General features: G+C 37.3%; 1 protein-coding gene across 4 annotated transcripts; it reads left to right on the top strand.

Annotated features, from left to right (window-relative positions):
- Nucleotides 1-582: 582 nt before the first annotated feature.
- On the top strand, nucleotides 583-16,836 carry LOC126592028 (DNA-directed RNA polymerase V subunit 1-like). Of its 4 annotated transcripts, none has more exons than XM_050257806.1 (20): nucleotides 583-746; nucleotides 879-952; nucleotides 1,199-1,268; nucleotides 1,604-1,697; nucleotides 2,160-2,286; nucleotides 2,437-2,552; nucleotides 3,236-3,289; nucleotides 4,024-4,191; nucleotides 5,059-7,107; nucleotides 7,262-7,437; nucleotides 8,791-8,866; nucleotides 8,966-9,108; nucleotides 9,753-9,904; nucleotides 10,776-11,050; nucleotides 12,152-12,325; nucleotides 12,436-12,576; nucleotides 12,689-13,403; nucleotides 13,740-14,316; nucleotides 15,322-15,436; nucleotides 16,180-16,836. In XM_050257806.1, exons 4-20 carry the CDS (start codon nucleotides 1,617-1,619, stop codon nucleotides 16,507-16,509), a joined length of 5,469 nt encoding a protein of 1,822 aa, XP_050113763.1. In that variant the 5' UTR covers nucleotides 583-746; nucleotides 879-952; nucleotides 1,199-1,268; nucleotides 1,604-1,616; the 3' UTR covers nucleotides 16,510-16,836. The 4 variants fall into 4 exon arrangements, with proteins under 4 accessions (XP_050113763.1, XP_050113759.1, XP_050113742.1 ...); XM_050257802.1 differs by having other exon boundaries at nucleotides 12,689-13,604; XM_050257785.1 differs by having other exon boundaries at nucleotides 12,689-14,316.
- Nucleotides 16,837-17,492: the final 656 nt, after the last annotated feature.

Here is a 17,492-nt window from a genome sequence, read left to right as displayed (position 1 = left end):
CTATCTGGCCTGGCCCAACCCCACCCGTTACATTTTAAAATGGGTAGGGCCAGGTTCCTCCAAATTAAGGCCCGGCTCAGCCCGTGCCCAACCCTATCTCCAACCATGTGGCCTAAAATAAGTTTTGAGTTAAAACCTAAAAGTTGAGCAAATTTCCCAAAAAATTGGCCAAACCTATTTTTGTGGCCACTTTTGCGCGTGGATGCGCTAGAAAGAGCCAGTCTCAGCCCAACCCACACCGGAACAACAAGAGTTAGAACCACCTGTTGGTTAAACTTAAAGTTTTGGGTTAAACTTTAAATATTCTTGGTTAAAAAGTTTAGATTTTAATCAAGAGTTAAAATCGCAAATAAACTCTACCCCAAATACACTCTCCATTTTGCCCTCCTTATTTTCACCAAACCAAAGCCAAACCTTGGTAAATAAAACGGTCAACGAGCCCCTTCCTGTCATTTCTCTCCCCAAAACCCCTCACACACCACACACCCGGTAAAGCAGTACGGCTCCAAAATTTCAAAAAAAACCAACCTGATTTTTATTTTTTTTCCTCTAGAAACCCCACGTTGATCTGTGAAAAGACCAAAAAGTCCAAATTCCCCAGGCCTCAACAAAATTCCCCTTTCTTCATGCAAAAACCCATTTCACTCTCCCACCATCTCACTCTCTCTCTCTCTCTCTCTGGTCATCAGAGTCTCGGAAGAGAGTGAAAGCGACAGCGGAAGAGGAAAACGGCGCCGTTTGCGAGGGTAAGCTCCCTCTGCCGGCCAATTTTTGTGTCGTTTGCGAATTTTTTTACTGAAATTGTTTTTTTGGTTTCAAAAGCTTTGGAGTATAGTTCTCACTCCGTTGAAAAACCCTTTTGGGTTTTTGGTTTTTAGGGGTTTCAGGGCTTATTCTAGGATTTTGGAGTTGAACCCCCGGTTTCAGAGTACGGAGGAATCGAAAAATTGTGGTAATTTTTGCTCTAAATTGTTTGCATTTTGCTATTTGGTGTTTGGTTGCTGAGAAAATGAGGGACTTTTTAATGGGCCTTTTTTTTTTTGCTTGGAAAATTTAACGGGGGAAAATGTTGCACATTGGTTAATTTTCTCTCAGTTTCTCCGTGACCAAAAGGACCTCTCTCTCTCTCTCTCTCCCCCCTCTTTCTCTGTATCTAACTGTGACGCTAAATACATTTGCTCTGCGTTTTGTTTTCTAGGTTCCAGTTAGGGTTTTTTTTTTTCCGGCCTGCATCGTAGCTCCAAGTACGATCAGACCCGAAGACTCTGGTAATTTTGTTCTTTCCTTTTGCTGCATGTTTATTTTGTGTTTGGTAGCTGAGAATTGGATGAAAATTTATACCTTGTTTAGGTTTTTTGCTGAGTTCTGCTGGCCTTTTTTAATTCTTTCCTTTTTCTTAGAAACCATCAGATTTCTTGTATATCGTTTGCCTTTAACTTATTATTAATTTTAATTGTTTTAGAGGTTGGTACCTCCCACAAACTAACTTTTTCTTAAGTTTCTAGCTTAATAATTTTGTCTATGGTATATTTGCATGTTGATTTTGCTGTAATAGCTACAGTTGTCTTACTTTATATATGTTTCCCTGTCTCTTCCATGGCAGTTTCTTAAAGGAAATGGAGGAGGTCTCGACCTCGAATATTTTGGATGGGGAGATCGTTGGAATCAAATTTGGTTTAGCAACTCATCAAGAAATTGTAAGTAGAAATTTGACATTTAATTTGAGTAGTTATTGAGTCTATGCCATCTAAAGCTGAGAGGCCTTAACTACATTAGTTTGTTTCTAAAAAATAAAATTGCATTCATGGGATAGGATTTCGAGGGAGAATTCTGATTCATTTCTTGGAGGGAGTGGTCTTTAGAGTCCATATTGAATATTCACATTCTAAGCTCATATAAGGCTCCATTTACGGCCAAATGAAAATTATGGCTTTCCATTGGTCAAATGTAATATGCCTTCAGCAACGTGTTCCCCGTATTGTTCTTATTAAAAAAAATAAAGTAAAAGATGCCTTCACAACTAACTCGTGACTAGTGTCTATGGGAGAGTAAATTAGAAAATCACCTCCAGCAAAGTGTTTTTTACAATTTGTTTCTTTACTACGAAAATCAACCTTTGGAATAATTTGTTTATACTTTTATGTTTACATTTTTGGCAGTGTACAGCATCTATTAGCGATTGCTCTATCAGCCATGCAAGCCAGCTTTCCAACCCATTCCTTGGCCTGCCCCTTGAGTTTGGAAAGTGTGAATCTTGTGGCACTTCCGAACCTGGGAAATGTGAAGGTAAATAAATTTCATTTCTCAACCTTTGGTACAGTGAGTTAAAATATACAATGTTGCCAAACAAGTCAGATGTAAGAAACATATTATACATTGAAATTTGAAAGAGTATGATTGGAAACGTAAGAAAGTGTATCCTTTATCCCTTTTCAGGTCATTTTGGGTATATTGAGTTACCAGTACCAATATTTCATCCCAATCATGTTAGCGAATTGAAGCGGATGCTGAGCTTATTGTGCTTGAAATGCTTGAAAATGAAAAAGAACAAGGTACCACCTGATTGAGTTTTTCATTGTTTATAATTGCTGCTATGATCATCACTTACTAAGCAGAGGCAATATATCCCCTTGGTTAGCTTGTTATTTGGACTTTTGTTGTCTGTTAAGGGAAGATATGCAGATTTGTGTTTGTTATAGTTTCAGCTGAGGAACAAAGAATAAAATGATTTACAATTTTACATGAAGAAGCAGTTGAATTTTGAACCTATTTACTGTGTCATTCAATCCAACCATTACTAAACTGCCTTTTTGTTTTTTAATTTATCATTTTGTACAAGTGCCCTTTATTGCACTGTATTTGTCATCTGTGGATTGATCTTGTTTCTTTTCTTTTAAATCTTATAAGTTTGCTTTATTTTCCTAATTTTCTCAAAAAGAGTCTGAAGTTTGAACTTAATTCTACAGAATCCACGATTGTATTATGTGAATAGTTCTTTGTCGACCACAATCTCACAATATTTTTGTTTTTGTTAACATGTCGTTGGAGGAAAAATTGTCTGTGACTGTGGGTTGCCCTTCAATTTCTATATTCTGTAAAGTGGTTGAGAACACTTCGTATTTGAGTAGCAAATTTTTATTTTTAAAAACTATATAGTTAACTGGCAATGTTTTCTTATCATAAAAATCTCTGTGCTTATAGCCTTATATTCTGTATCCATTTTTTTACTATTCAGTTTCCAACCAAGAATACTGGCTTAGCAGAAAGAATGTTAGCTTCATGTTGTGAGGTACGTATAAATTAATCGTTTCAATTTTTCATGATGTGAAGTATGCTCACTGTATCTAGAAATTTTGTGGATTTATCGCTCTCTGATTTCCTTACGGGCGCACAAGCACTTTCACACCCTCTCACCCAACCACTAATTCTAATTTAATCAAATACATGGTTTTTGAACCTTAGTTGCACAACTATCACTACATGGTTCTAGTTTCTAGTTAGAAATGTTTCACTATGCTATGTTTCAATTGCCAGTGCATCTTTGGTTTATTGAAGTTCTGTTTTAGTAATTCAAGTTTCCTAAAAGTTTTATTTGGAATGGCACTACATTCCATGAGCTCGCAAAAAAGATCAATACTTGAAATCTTGATGGTGTCAGTAATCCTGGTTTAGTTTGTTTTGTTTTCCCTAAATTCTTGTAAAAAAAGGTCAATTGTGTATTAGGTTATGTGTTCTAGAACATTATGTGTGTTATTATCTCGTATGTTTTCCTTTCTTGGGATGTTCCTGCCCTTATTAGGTGTTCAGAGGTTTGATTCTTTCATTTGGAGTACTATGTTTAAAGATTGAAATTATAGTTAGATAAAGTTGTTTGTCAACCGTCAAGAAATGCTATACTTGTTTTTTTTTTTAAAGTCTGTTACATTTAATTTTATATAAATTGGAATACTTTGTGATATGTTCTCTCTTCATCTCTCTTCATTTTCCATCTACTAGTTTTATGCCCTCTCATTCCTTCTGTAGGATGCTGCACAAGTGTGTATTGGAGAGACTAAACCAACAGATAGCTCTTGTTCCTTGCAATTGAAGCGACCTTCTAAATCAAGAACACCACCTGGTTTTTGGAATTTCCTCGAACGATATGGTTTTCGTTATGGCGATGATCATATACGTACTTTGCTTCCTTGTGAGGTATGCTTCTTGCTTCCTGACTGAATCCCTATCATCTCACATTCTTGGAACTTGAATTGAATTTTATTGTCCAGTTATGTGTATTGAAGTCTTTGTTTGCTCATAGTTCACTGTTATTTCTACGGTGTTTTTATTAGTGGAAAAGTTTGATGTTTTCCATTAAGAACTTATTTCTAATTTATTAATTTGACTCAAATACAAAGAAATCCTCACTTATCAGTTATCACAGAAATTGACACAGTGAGCACCTTATTTTGGATTCCTCTGTCTTACTTTATTGTATGCATTGATCAGGGGTTGCTATTGCTTCTGCCACCTTCCTTTGGTGTCAACCTTCATGATTGATTTTAGCTCCACTAATTGTTTTGATGGCTAAATTAGTTGAAGTCCTTGTTTGCACACCAATTCATTTGTGGGAAAAGTTTCTGGTTTACTGTGATCACTACGTCTTAAATCTAGTTCTTACCCACATGCAATCATCCCCCTTATCACAGTAATCTGGCGAAGTTAGCATCTTACTGTTGGATTCTTCATTGAATGGATTGATCAGAGGGTGTTGTTGTCTTCCCTGTGGTTTCAACTGGCACAGTTTATTTTGTTTACAAAATAAATTGATGGTTAACTTAGTTGGCCAGATGTACAGCTCCATGTGGTTTCAACTGGCACAATTTATTTCATTCACTAACTAGTTTGATGGTTAACTTAGTTCACCAGATGTGTATAAGTAGATTCTAACCAAATGATTTTATTGCCAATCACTCATAATGAAAATCATACTTATCTTATATAATTCTGTTGGCCTTTCCTGTTTCTGCTGATTGTAATTGTTGTTCTCCTGATACATATTATTTTGGTAATGACTACCAGGTGATGGAGATGCTAAAGCGTATCCCTCAAGACACCAGGAAGAAACTTAATGCAAGAGGGTATTTTCCTCAAGATGGATACATCTTGCGTCATATACCTGTCCCTCCAAACTGTTTATCTGTTCCTGAAATTTCGGATGGTGTTAGTGTTATGTCTGCGGATCCGTCAATTTCAATGCTCAGAAAAGTTCTAAAGCAAATTGAAGTCATAAGAAGTTCAAGGTCAGGCATCCCAAACTTTGAATCACAAATTGTTGAAGCTAATGAACTTCAAGCCATAGTGGATCAGTATCTTCAAGTTAGGGGTACTGGGAAGGCATCACGGGATATAGATGCAAGGTTTGGGGTAAACAAGGAGCTGAATGCCTCTTCCACTAAAGCATGGCTTGAAAAAATGAGAACACTGTTCATTAGAAAGGGTTCAGGATTCTCTTCTCGCTCAGTAATCACTGGGGATGCCTTTAGAAGGGTAAATGAAGTTGGCATCCCCTATGAAATTGCTCAAAGAATCACCTTCGAGGAGAGGGTTAATGATCATAACATTAGGTACTTACAACAGCTGGTAGATAGCAAGTTGTGCCTAACCTATAGGGATGGATCATCAACTTACTCACTTAGGGAAGGTTCAAAGGGGCACACTTTTTTGAGGCCTGGTCAAGTGGTGCATCGGAGGATTATGGATGGGGACCTTGTATTTGTAAACAGGCCCCCAACTACCCATAAACATTCCCTACAAGCACTACAAGTGTATGTGCATGATGACCATGTGGTGAAAATAAATCCTTTGATATGTGGGCCACTAAGTGCTGACTTTGATGGTGATTGCATCCATTTGTTCTATCCGCAATCACTTGCTGCAAAAGCAGAAGTTTTGGAGCTTTTTTCAGTGGAGAAGCAGCTGCTTAGCTCTCATAGTGGAAAACCAAATCTGCAAATGGCCACTGATTCACTATTGTCATTGAGGATGATGTTTAAGAACTTTTTTTTGGATAAATCAGCAGCTCAGCAACTGGCCATGTTTGCTTCATCTTTGTTGCCACGACCTGCATTATTGAAAGCAAATGCTGCTTGCTCATATTGGACTGCTTTGCAGATATTACAGACTGCATTGCCTCTTGACTTTGACTACTGTGGGGAAAAGTACTTAGTCAATAAAAGTGAGATACTGAAAATTGAGTTCAGTACAAGTGCAGTTTCAGCGGTGATGAATGACATTGCTACTTCAGTTTTTTTTGAGAAAGGGGGCGAGGATGTCCTTAAATTCTTTGATTCTCTACAGCCCTTGCTGATGGAGAATATATTTTCAGAAGGGTTCAGTGTTGGCTTGGAGGATTTTTACATGTCAAAGACATCCATACAAGATATTAAGGAGAATATTCAGGGTACTTCAGATTTGTTGTATCATCTGAGGTCAACCTACAATGAATTTGTAGAGTTTCAGCTAGAGAGTCGAATGAAAAGCTTGAAAGTACCAGTTTCAAATTTTATCTTGGAGTCATCTGCATTCGGTGATTTAATCGACACCAAGAGTGATTCGGCAATCAACAAAGTTGTACAACAAATTGGGTTCCTAGGCCTACAACTCTCTGATAAGGGAAGATTCTACTCAAAGACATTGGTTGAGGATGTGGCCTCTCTCTGTCACAACAAATATTCTTTTAACTCGGAGTATCCCTCTGCAGAATATGGCCTAGTTCAAAGTTGTTTCTTCCATGGGTTAGATCCATACGAGGAAATAGTTCACTCCATTGCTACACGAGAGGTGATTGTTCGGTCCTCAAGAGGATTGACTGAACCTGGGACCTTATTTAAAAATTTAATGGCCATTCTTCGTGATGTGGTTATTTGCTATGATGGCACAGTCAGAAATGTTTGTAGCAATTCAGTTATCCAATTTGAGTATGGAGTCAATGCTGGATCTAGGCCCCCGAATCTTTTCCCTGCTGGTGAACCTGTTGGTGTGTTAGCTGCCACTGCAATGTCAAATCCTGCGTACAAGGCAGTTCTTGATTCTACCCCAAGCAGCAACTCTTCATGGGAGCTGATGAAGGTAGTTGGCTTGGCTATTGATTATGATGGTGTTTTTCCTTTCAATTCATGTTTTTGATCTTTTATGTTTTCTTTTGCATAAATGTTTTTTGAGCTGATGAAGATACATGCATAAATATTTATCGTAACTTGAATTTACATCGTCTGTTCTTCAGGAAATTCTACTTTGCAAAGTAAATTTTAAGAATGAGCTCATTGATCGCCGTGTAATTTTGTACTTGAATAACTGTGGTTGTGGAAGAAAGTACTGCCGAGAACGTGCAGCATGTTTGGTTAAGAATCAGTTGAAGAAAGTCAGTCTTAAAGATACTGCAGTCGAATTCATGATTGAGTATGCTCTGCCTCTTCATACTTATTTTTTTGGCAACACTTTCACATATGGTTTTATTTAAGTATGTTTCTAGGAATTTCTCAATCCCTTAGTTCATGTTGATTAAGTTGTCAGTTGTCATATTCCCTGCTTTATCTGCATCAACCTTTCTTGAAAGGTAACCCCCCCCACAGTTGAACTGGAAATGAGTACCTGTTACTACCTCTTCCGTGCTTTAAGTTATTTTCTATGCTGACATGCTTTTTCCGTCTCCCACCACACTGGCACTACTACCTGCAATTTTAATATTTATTTGCAGCTCTCTTGGTATCTATTTGAATCTGTTGATATCTGTTAGGTTTTTCTAGCCCATGATAAGTTGTCCTAAGTCTATAAGTAATTATGGTCTTAGAGGATTAAATTGTTTACCCAATTGGAGTTAGTTTCTCAATTGGAGTAGGTTTTATAACTAGATTCCAATTAGGTTTTAGGATTAATAATCCTTATTGAAGAAGACCTTTATTATGTCTATATAAAGGGGCTATTGTACTAGTTTTGAATTGGAGGGAGCAAAACAATAAATTGTATACCACTCAAGGGATTAGAGTGAGAGAATATTGTAAAGTGTGCGAGAGAAAAGAAAAGAGATAGTATATTTCTTGTTCTTGTTCTTTCAGGTTTTTCGTCAAGTCCTAGTTCTAGAGATTTGGCAAGATTATTGGTTGTACTCATTATTGATATAGTGAAAGATTGTTGTTGCTGCCCCGTGGACGTAGGCACATATTGCGAACCATGTAAATTCTTGGTGTTATTTATCTTGGTTATTTGTTTTTCGATTTCCGGAGTTTGTTCTTGTTTTTCCCATTCTTAAACGCGATATTCTCAACAATATCAAGTTCTGCAGATCAAATACGTGGTTTTGTTTTCTAGAAACTCTTGCATGTTTCTCAGGAGATTATGCTTTAAGAATTCTGGAAGAATTATTTGTTATGCGAATAAGTGGATGTAATTCATTTTATGTCTATAAATGTGTGATTTGCTAACTAGGAAAGGTTTTGCCTTTGCTGAAATATATATTTAACAGTCTGCAGCTTCTTTTTGCATAGCTTGGGTTAACCATGCAAAGTTCCAGTTTAATAATAGTTAGATACTCAAGAGCTGATCAATATAGTAATAGTTGTGTACCTGATAATAGCAGAGTGTAATCTTCACTTCCACTTTTGTGAGAATATGTTTCTCTGTTACTACCAACATATTATTTGGTCACCATGTCATTGACAAGAAATTGAGTTTTGCATCTACTACACTTTGTACTTATTTGCAGTGGTATAAAATTAATGTGTGGGCTTGAAAAAGTTTGTGTTTTACATGCAGATATAGCAATCAGCTTTCTAGTTTGGGAAGTATGGTAAATGATGCAGGCCTAGTTGGCCATATTCATCTCAATGAGGTTTGCATAGTTCACTGTGTTGGAATGTTTTCTTTATATTTTCATTTACGAAGTTGCTATTACTTCATAGTTTGGGATAACGAGAGCTTTATTGAACAGGAGCTGTTACGGGAGTTAAATGTTGGTGTAGACGAGATTCAACAAAAATGCCAAGAAACTGTTAATTCATTTCGGAGGAAGAGAGTTGGGAAGAAGAAGTTCAACATTGGCTATCTTTTCAAAAATACAGTTTTGTTTGCCAGGTCTTTTCCCCCCCTCTCTGATTGGATCATATTTATGTTTACCAATTGCCTTATTGACTTGATCATTTATGTTTTCCTAATGAGGCGAGGACACAGCCTCAATTGATTTTGGTCAATATGATATTAATAAATTTTACTGAAGAAAGTTATGGAACATTATGAGCTATGCTGTTATTCTTTGCTTATTTTATAGTGGTTTTTTGTTTGAATTTATTTGGCCCTTTTAGTTATGCTTCACTAAGATAAAGGAAGGAAAAAGTTCTGAAAGGAAAGGGGAGGTGAAAACATAATAGCTTGATAAGAGAAACGCCACCAGTACAAAGTCCACCATAGTAACATGGGCAGATCATTCTTGTTATTACCATAAAACGTAAATATGTGTAAGATTATAAATATATATATTGTATTTGTTTGTGTTCTGGAACCCTGACTGTTTACTGGATTTAAGAGCGCTAGAGATACTGAAATTTTCATGTCAAAAGAAGATTCGTATTTCAAAAATCATTTGCATGTGGCAGTTGCCTACTATCATAATCATATACAATGTTCATACTTGTATGACTTCCCCTTCCCCTATTGTGTTCCTAAGTTTACTTGTGTCTCCGCTTTAAACTACTTAATGATAAATGCTTCATTGTTTGCAGTGAGCATTGCTCTTTTCATCATTCCTGTGCAGACAAAGGATCTGACTCCCCGTGCTTGATGTTCTTCCTTCAAGCTACTGAAGAGTTGGAAACCACTTCGCAATACTATGCTGATTTGATTTGCCCTGTGCTTTTAGAAACAATAATAAAAGGTAGCTTTTGGAGTGATTTTCTAAAGAGTGAAATACTAATTTATTATTTGAGTTTCCTTGTTTTCCAGTGAATCTTGGTCTTTTGATTTGTTTTGCCAACTCACATCTAAAACAGGAATGTCAGTGATTATATGCAATTTGTGTGTTTTGCTTCTGTCTGTCTTATTGAAGTCCTACTTCTATTTGTTTTTTTAATAGAAAAATCCTACTTCTCTTCTGTCTCATGAACCTCATATTTACTTTTTTTTCATCCCATCCCAAGGTACACGTTTTTGTTGTGTTAGTTGCGTATGGGATGGCCATTACTTGTGATCATATCCAACGTAAGAGGCCAAATATGTGCCTATCAACAGTTTAGTGTTAAACTCTGCAAGAATGCAGTCGAAATATTCATAATTTATTTCTAGGTTGAGTTGTGCATTTTCATCCTCTTGTATAGTAATTAATGTATTAGTTGGAAACATTGTACTTTGAGGAGGCAAGTAAAAGCTTAGAGGAACTGTGGGTATGATGACTTCTTTTTTTTTTTTTTTTTTTTTTTTGGTGGTGGGGGTGGGATTCAGCTGGATTCTATTGCTAGAAATTTGTAGGAAAAGTTTGGAGAGGTGCAGTGGCCTTGACGGATAGAGTGAAGGTTTTGACGTTTTAGCTTTAAGCATTAGTAATGCCTGAGTTGAGAGATAGTCCTTTCATGATTCTTGATCAGATTGGGTGCAGTTAGCTGATCTTTGGACTTTTGATGCTGGTGATAGAAGCAGTTTTTTATTTGACTTATTGTAGTTTTTATTAGATGGTGGACATGTTGTTTACTGCTGGAAACTATATTGTAACTCTTCTATTAGTAAAGTCTTAATGTCTCTAAAATGGACAGGTGACCCACGGATTACCTCAGCAAATATAATTTGGATTGATCCCGATACAACAACTTGGATTAGAAGTCCAAATAATTCTCAAAAGGGTGAATGGGCCTTGGATGTTGTTCTGGAGAGATCTGTTGTCAAGCAAAGCGGTGATGCATGGAGAATCGTTCTCGATTCTTGCCTCCCTGTGCTTCACCTAATTGACACCAGGCGTTCCATCCCGTATGCTATCAAACAGATTCAAGAACTATTGGGAGTGTCTTGTGCTTTTGATCAAGCAGTTCAGGTAAAATCAGAGGTTCACAATTTTCCTTCTTTCTACTGCGAATCTTGAACTTTATGATCCTATATCAGAAGCCATGCTAGCTTTTGTGGCTAGCTGTTTATATTATGGGTTGTTATAGGGCTGTGTATATCATGTTTTGTGTGTCATTTAGTATTAGGCACTAACTCAATTTTTATTAGCCATTTTATGTTTTGATACAGCTTGAAACTCAAAATTTTAGACATGGACTTAGTTGTCTCCAAGCCAAGTTCATTACTCATAATTCAATACACCTTTCATGTGAAAATTGCATTCAATCCATATGCAAGAAAATCTAGGAAAAAACTCCTGATTCTAGAGAGATTCATTCAATAATACCAATCAAGAAGTACACAGGAAAAAATCTGAAATTTTCCTCATACAATACCAATTAAATAGTTTCTTGTGTCAAAATCTACTGTTTGATACTAGCTCAACCTTTTTATCGTTCGTTAACGAGTAGATAAAATTCAGATACACGTTGAGTAATCGCGGTAATATTGTGTTTGGTGATCATATTATGCTGCTGCATTACTAGGAAATTATCACCTATAGTGTCCAGTAGTTTCTGTGTGTCTAATAAGCTTCTCTCCCTTTGGAGTGTTTGACATGCTAGACTTCACTGGTTAACTCTTTGCTTCCTTATTTATTTATTTTCTAGTGGGCATGCTTTATCACAGCCGACCCCACTTAGTGGGATAAGGCTTTTTTGTTGTTGTTGTTCGGCATACTTTATCACATCAGTTGTGTATATATTTGGATGTATATTTATTATACTACGATTTATTTTCTGTACTTGTATCATTTCACCATTAGTTATGGTTCAGCCTTTCATGTGACTGATCTTCATTTAGCATGGACCTTATTTTGAATTTTGAATTTTTTTTTTTGAATTGCGTGCTGCATTTGTGGTTTCCTCGGGCATGCCACCTTTTTTTAGTCCTGTATCATCATGTACATCTTATGAAGTTTAACATTTTTAGTTTTCAAGGAAAATTGGATCATATTAGACCAACACTGGGTGATATGAGATACGTATTGTACTTTTCTACTAAGAATTCATTTTTGGATTTTATTACGCAGCGCCTCGCGACAGCTGTTACAATGGTGGCAAAAGGTGTCCTGAAAGAGCATCTTATCCTCCTGGCGAATAGCATGACATGTGCTGGAAATTTTGTTGGCTTCAATTCTAGTGGATATAAAGCACTATCTCGAGCATTGAATATTCAAGTACCATTTACAGAAGCAACACTTTTTGTGAGTAATTGAACTCTTTTGCCTAATTCTATAAATGACATTTACCTATAGTTTGTTGTTAGATGAACTACAATCACAACTAATTGTAGTTTCATTACATGTGGCTGTAGACACCAAGAAGGTGCTTTGAGAGAGCAGCTGAAAAGTGCCACATGGATTCTTTGTCAAGCATAGTTGCATCATGTTCATGGGGTAAACACGTTGCTGTTGGTACTGGCTCCAGGTTTGATATCCTCTGGGACACAAGAGAGGTAAATATGATTTTTAACATACTTCTAGTTTTTCCCAGCTGTATGGTAGTTTAATCTGCTGCTGGAATGTTCCGTGCCATTTAATTTAAATATTAATATTTTGTTTTTTCAGGGAGGATTGAATCAAGAGGGTGGACTAGATGTTTTCAACTTTCTGCATATGGTGAGCACAGCAAATGGAGAAGAAGCAACTACAGGAGCACTGGGGGCAGAAGTTGATGATCTTATGGTGGTAGATGAATTAGCAGATTCCTGCTTGTCGCCAGAACTTGACTCTGGTTTAGATAAGCCCGTCTTTGAAGATATTATAGAATTTGAGGAATCAGAAACTCTTCCTGGAAAATCAAGTTGGGAAAAAGATTCCTCTGTATGGGGGACAAATCGTACAAGAGAAGATGCCACATCATCGTGGGATAAAAATGATACATCATCGTGGGATAAAACTCCAGCCAAAGAACCTGCCACATCTACATGGGGGATAGGCAAGGCAGCAGAAGTTACTACTCCTGCATGGAGGGCAAATACTGCTGGAGAAGCTTCCACATCTGCCTGGGGGGAAACTGGAGAGCCTACCACTTCTGCCTGGGGGGCAAGTAAGGGAGGTGAAAATGATTGGAGTGGTAGAGTGGCAGAGAAAGTTGCACCAATAGACCTCCAGCCGACAATAAAAGCCGTAGATGAAAAGGACAATGGATGGGGTGCTGTTTCTCCTAGGGAAACAGAAACAGGGAATGACAATGCTTGGTCTAGTGGGCAACAGAAAAAGTCTTCTGAAATTTCGACCAGTTCTTGGGGGCAGAAAAATCCTCCTGAGACAGAAACTCAACCTTGGGGTGCTGTTTCTTCTGGGGAAACAGAAACAGGGAATGACAATGCTTGGTCCAGTGGGCAACAGAAAAAATCTTCTGAAATTTCTACCAGTTCTTGGGGGCAGAAAAATGCTTGGTCTAGTGGGCAACAGAAAAAGTCTTCTGAAATTTCGACCAGTTCTTGGGGGCAGAAAAATCCTCCTGAGACAGAAACTCAACCTTGGGGTGCTGTTTCTTCTGGGGAAACAGAAACAGGGAATGCCAATGCTTGGTCTAGTGGGCAGCAGAAAAAGTCTTCTGAAATTTCGACCAGTTCTTGGGGGCAGAAAAATCCTCCTGAGACAGAAACTCAACCTTGGGGTGCTGTTTCTTCTGGGGAAACAGAAACAGGGAATGACAAGGCTTGGTCTAGTGGGCAACAGAAAAAGTCTTCTGAAATTTCGACCAGTTCTTGGGGGCAGAAAAATCCTCCTGAGACAGAAACTCAACCTTGGGGTGCTGTTTCATCTGGGGAAACAGAATCAGGGAATGACAATGCTTGGTCTAGTGGGCAACAGAAAAAATCTTCCGAAATTTCTACCAGTTCTTGGGGGCAGAAAAATCCTCCTGAGACAGAAACTCAACCTGCGAGCTTGTCTGGGTGGGATTCACCTAGTGGAGATGGTAATACTGGTGAAAGACATCACCAATGGGGGCAGAACAAGAAAAGTCGTTTTGAAGGTTCAAAGAGTTGGGTTTCTAGTCCCGGGGAGTGGAAGAATAAGAACCGTCCTGCCAAACCACCTGGTATGGTGAATGATAACTCTAGTGTGGTTGGACTCTATACTGCAACAAGACAAAGATTGGATATGTTCCCTAGCGAGGAGCAAGACGTTCTTTCTAAAATTGAACCTGTTATGCGCTCTATCCGAAGAATAATGCATCAATCTGGGTTAGTTTTCTGTTTATATTCTTTCTTAACAATTAGGACTAGACTGATCGAATTATCTAAAGTATATGATACTTTTCAAATTAACTGGGTTAGTTTTCTGTTTATATTCTTTCTTAACAATTTTGACTTTGAGATGTCTTGTCTGAAGTAAGAATCCATTTAAATCCAGGGAATTTCTTGACGAAATCCTCCCTCAGTCGAAAATAATGCGTTAACATTTGAAGTGTTATACTCGCATGTAGTGCAACGATGTTGTTTCATATTCACCTGTCAAAGCTCTAGTTGAGCCTGAGTCTAAGACTGAAGTCCCTCCCAAAACATCATCGTAGAACATAGTTAGTTTTCAAACTCTTGGGGCTCCAAGTTTAAAGATAAAGTTTGGAGGTTGTGGACTATTTATGAGATACGGGTTGGGTTTTGGCACCTCTCTGTGGGCTTTGGTGTGTATCATGGTTGCCGTTGCCCATTCTTTTCAATTTCTACTAGAAAGCCGCTATGTCGTAGTTGTCCTGATTGTAGTGTGGGTGGTTTTGGTTCTGTTTTCTGCGTTGTTGGATGCTGTACTGTCATAGTTTTAATATCTTGGTTATTGCAGTTTGTGGGCAGCATATTTGTGGACTGCTGGTCCACTTTGATTGTACTTCCCATTCATATTAGTTACTATTTGTTTTCTTTTGATGTATGAAGTCTAAAGTCTATCTTTATATAAAAAGTAAGCATAAGAACTATAAAGGAAATGCATCTGATAACTTACTGAATTCACGTGTTACAGTTGACTTTCCTTTTGAGATGTCTTAAGGATATCATATTTTCACTGATCTCCATATGAAGGAATTGATTTCATTCTGGGGCATTATATCCGCTTTGCGTATGTTATTGGTGCCTAATTTTGCAACTTTTTTTTTTCTTTCTTTCCTTTTTTGAATGTTTTAGTTGTTGCAACATCTTTGCTTGGTGCTTGACAATCCTCTAACCTACTATCGGTTTTTAAATTATTCTATCCAGGTACAATGATGGGGATCCACTGTCAGCTGACGACCAGTCATTTATACTTGATAATGTTCTCAATTACCACCCGGATAAAGCTGTTAAAATGGGTTCTGGAATTGGTCATCTCACAGTATGTTTATCTACCCTGTTCTTGCTTAACTGCGTTTTATTTAGAATTATGTTTCAGTGCACTTTTGATACATTATGCTTGGATTCTGTGACTGATTCCATTGTTATATTGGTTATTCTAATGTTCATATTATTTTTTACTGAACTATAACGTTTATACTGAATTTTGTACATTGTCCATTGAGGTAAACTTCCATGTGTTTTGTTGCATGCCTAAATTTGTTCTGCTTCTCAAAACCGTTTTTTATGTCAATAATTAGTTTTTAGCAAAGGGCTGTTACACATAGGAAGATGACTAGACGGGGTTTAGTCGGAAAACCATTTTTTTTTCTCTATTGGTTTAGCTATTTACTCATAGCTCCCACCCTGCCAAGGCTGGTTGAGGGGATCTAATCTTTCAGATAAGAAGACATTAGAGAAGTATATACTTGTCTTTAAATACGAATTAAGACTATGCTCTGTCTTAAGGGTTTTTAAGTCTGGACTAGTAATGACGGGGAAAGGGTTTTCTTTCATAGTTCTTGGAAACATAGCCAGGATGGAATACCTCATCTTATTTACCTTTTCCCAAGAACTACTTGTCTTGTAATAACAAACCCTGTATTGCTTATGTTGTGTTCTTATCAAAAACCAAAAGAAACACAAGTTTCCGAAGCTTTGTTGTTTACGAATGAATTTGGCTTGTGTGTTAATGGACTTATTTGGTCGCATATTGTCCTAATTTACATCGGCCATTGATGACAGGTTGATAGGCACGGCAGTTTCCAGGACAGCAGATGCTTTTTTGTTGTGACAACAGATGGTCACAAGGAAGATTTTTCATATCGAAAATGCCTGGAGAATTACATTAAGGAAAAGTATGCTGATGTTGCGGAAACATTCATAGGCAAGTATTTTACTAGGAGAGGAGGGAATCGGGAGCGAAACCCCACTCCAAGTCAATATCCCATTCCAGAACAGACTCCATGTCAAACTCCCATTGCAGAGCAAACTATAAGTCAAACTCCCATTGCAGAGCAAACTCTAAGTCAAACCCCCATTTCAGAGCAAACTGGGAACGAGGAGACACAATAGGGCATGGCTATTTCCGGGGCATCGGTCGTTTTGAGATTCTGATGTAATTAGATTTGAACATTCTGCCCCTCTACTTTTTGATTTGTATATACTAGGCAGTCGTTAGCAGCTCCTGACAAATCCAGCGTTTCGTTCGTTGATTTATGTTTAATCTGAGAGCATTGATTAGTTAACTAGTTGGTAGCTGCTGGATGCAGTTAACCTGAACCCTGAACTGGGAGAAAAGCAAGCTGCTTGCTTATGTTGCAGTTGCAAAAAAAATTAAGTTTATATATGAAATGCAGAAGTCTTGTCGATGGCCTTCAATGGCTTCCATTGCTCAGTTTATTATGCTTCTGGTTTGGAATTTTATTTATTTAATGTTCTATATTTTTTCTGTTTTAGTGCTTATGATTATGGATGTAAACAAACCAAATCAATTTGCTCAAGCTTCGACGTGCTAAACACGAGCCCAACCCGGTTCAAGCTCGAGCTGTTTTGAGCCGACTTACAGCCTTGTGATATAGGATTAATGCTTACAACCGGGCCATGATGAATATCTTTGCAAATGGAAATAAACATGTGGAATTGATGGATATTGGTCTCTCTATCTAGACAATCAAAAAGCCCCGGGTATAAATACACTGGAGCACCGTAGAATTTTTGTTTTAATAATGTGATAATGAATGTGTACTTACCATTCATACGGCTAACTTAATGAAATTGTTATTCTAAACCATTTAATTTTCGAAGTTTCATTCATATATTATCTGTACAAAAAATTAGATAAATAAGAGATTATTGAGACATAAAAAATTGATCATACAAATATATGAACTCATTTTGTTCAAAATCATTGAGTTTTATTTTTTATTTATTTATTTATTTTTATTTTTTGAGAAACAAAATCATTGAATTTGACCTTAGGAAAATAGACAGTTCAAATATGTATAGTGTGGAGTGGCGTAATTGGGATTCCTCTTACTAGAGGCAGGTAAGAAACT

The sequence above is a fragment of the Malus sylvestris genome, chromosome 2 (genome assembly GCF_916048215.2).
Source record: "Malus sylvestris chromosome 2, drMalSylv7.2, whole genome shotgun sequence".
In the NCBI taxonomy this organism is placed as follows: Eukaryota; Viridiplantae; Streptophyta; class Magnoliopsida; order Rosales; family Rosaceae; genus Malus; species Malus sylvestris.
The sequence above is the reverse complement of the archived record's forward strand: the minus strand, read 5'-3'. Positions and strand labels throughout refer to the sequence as shown.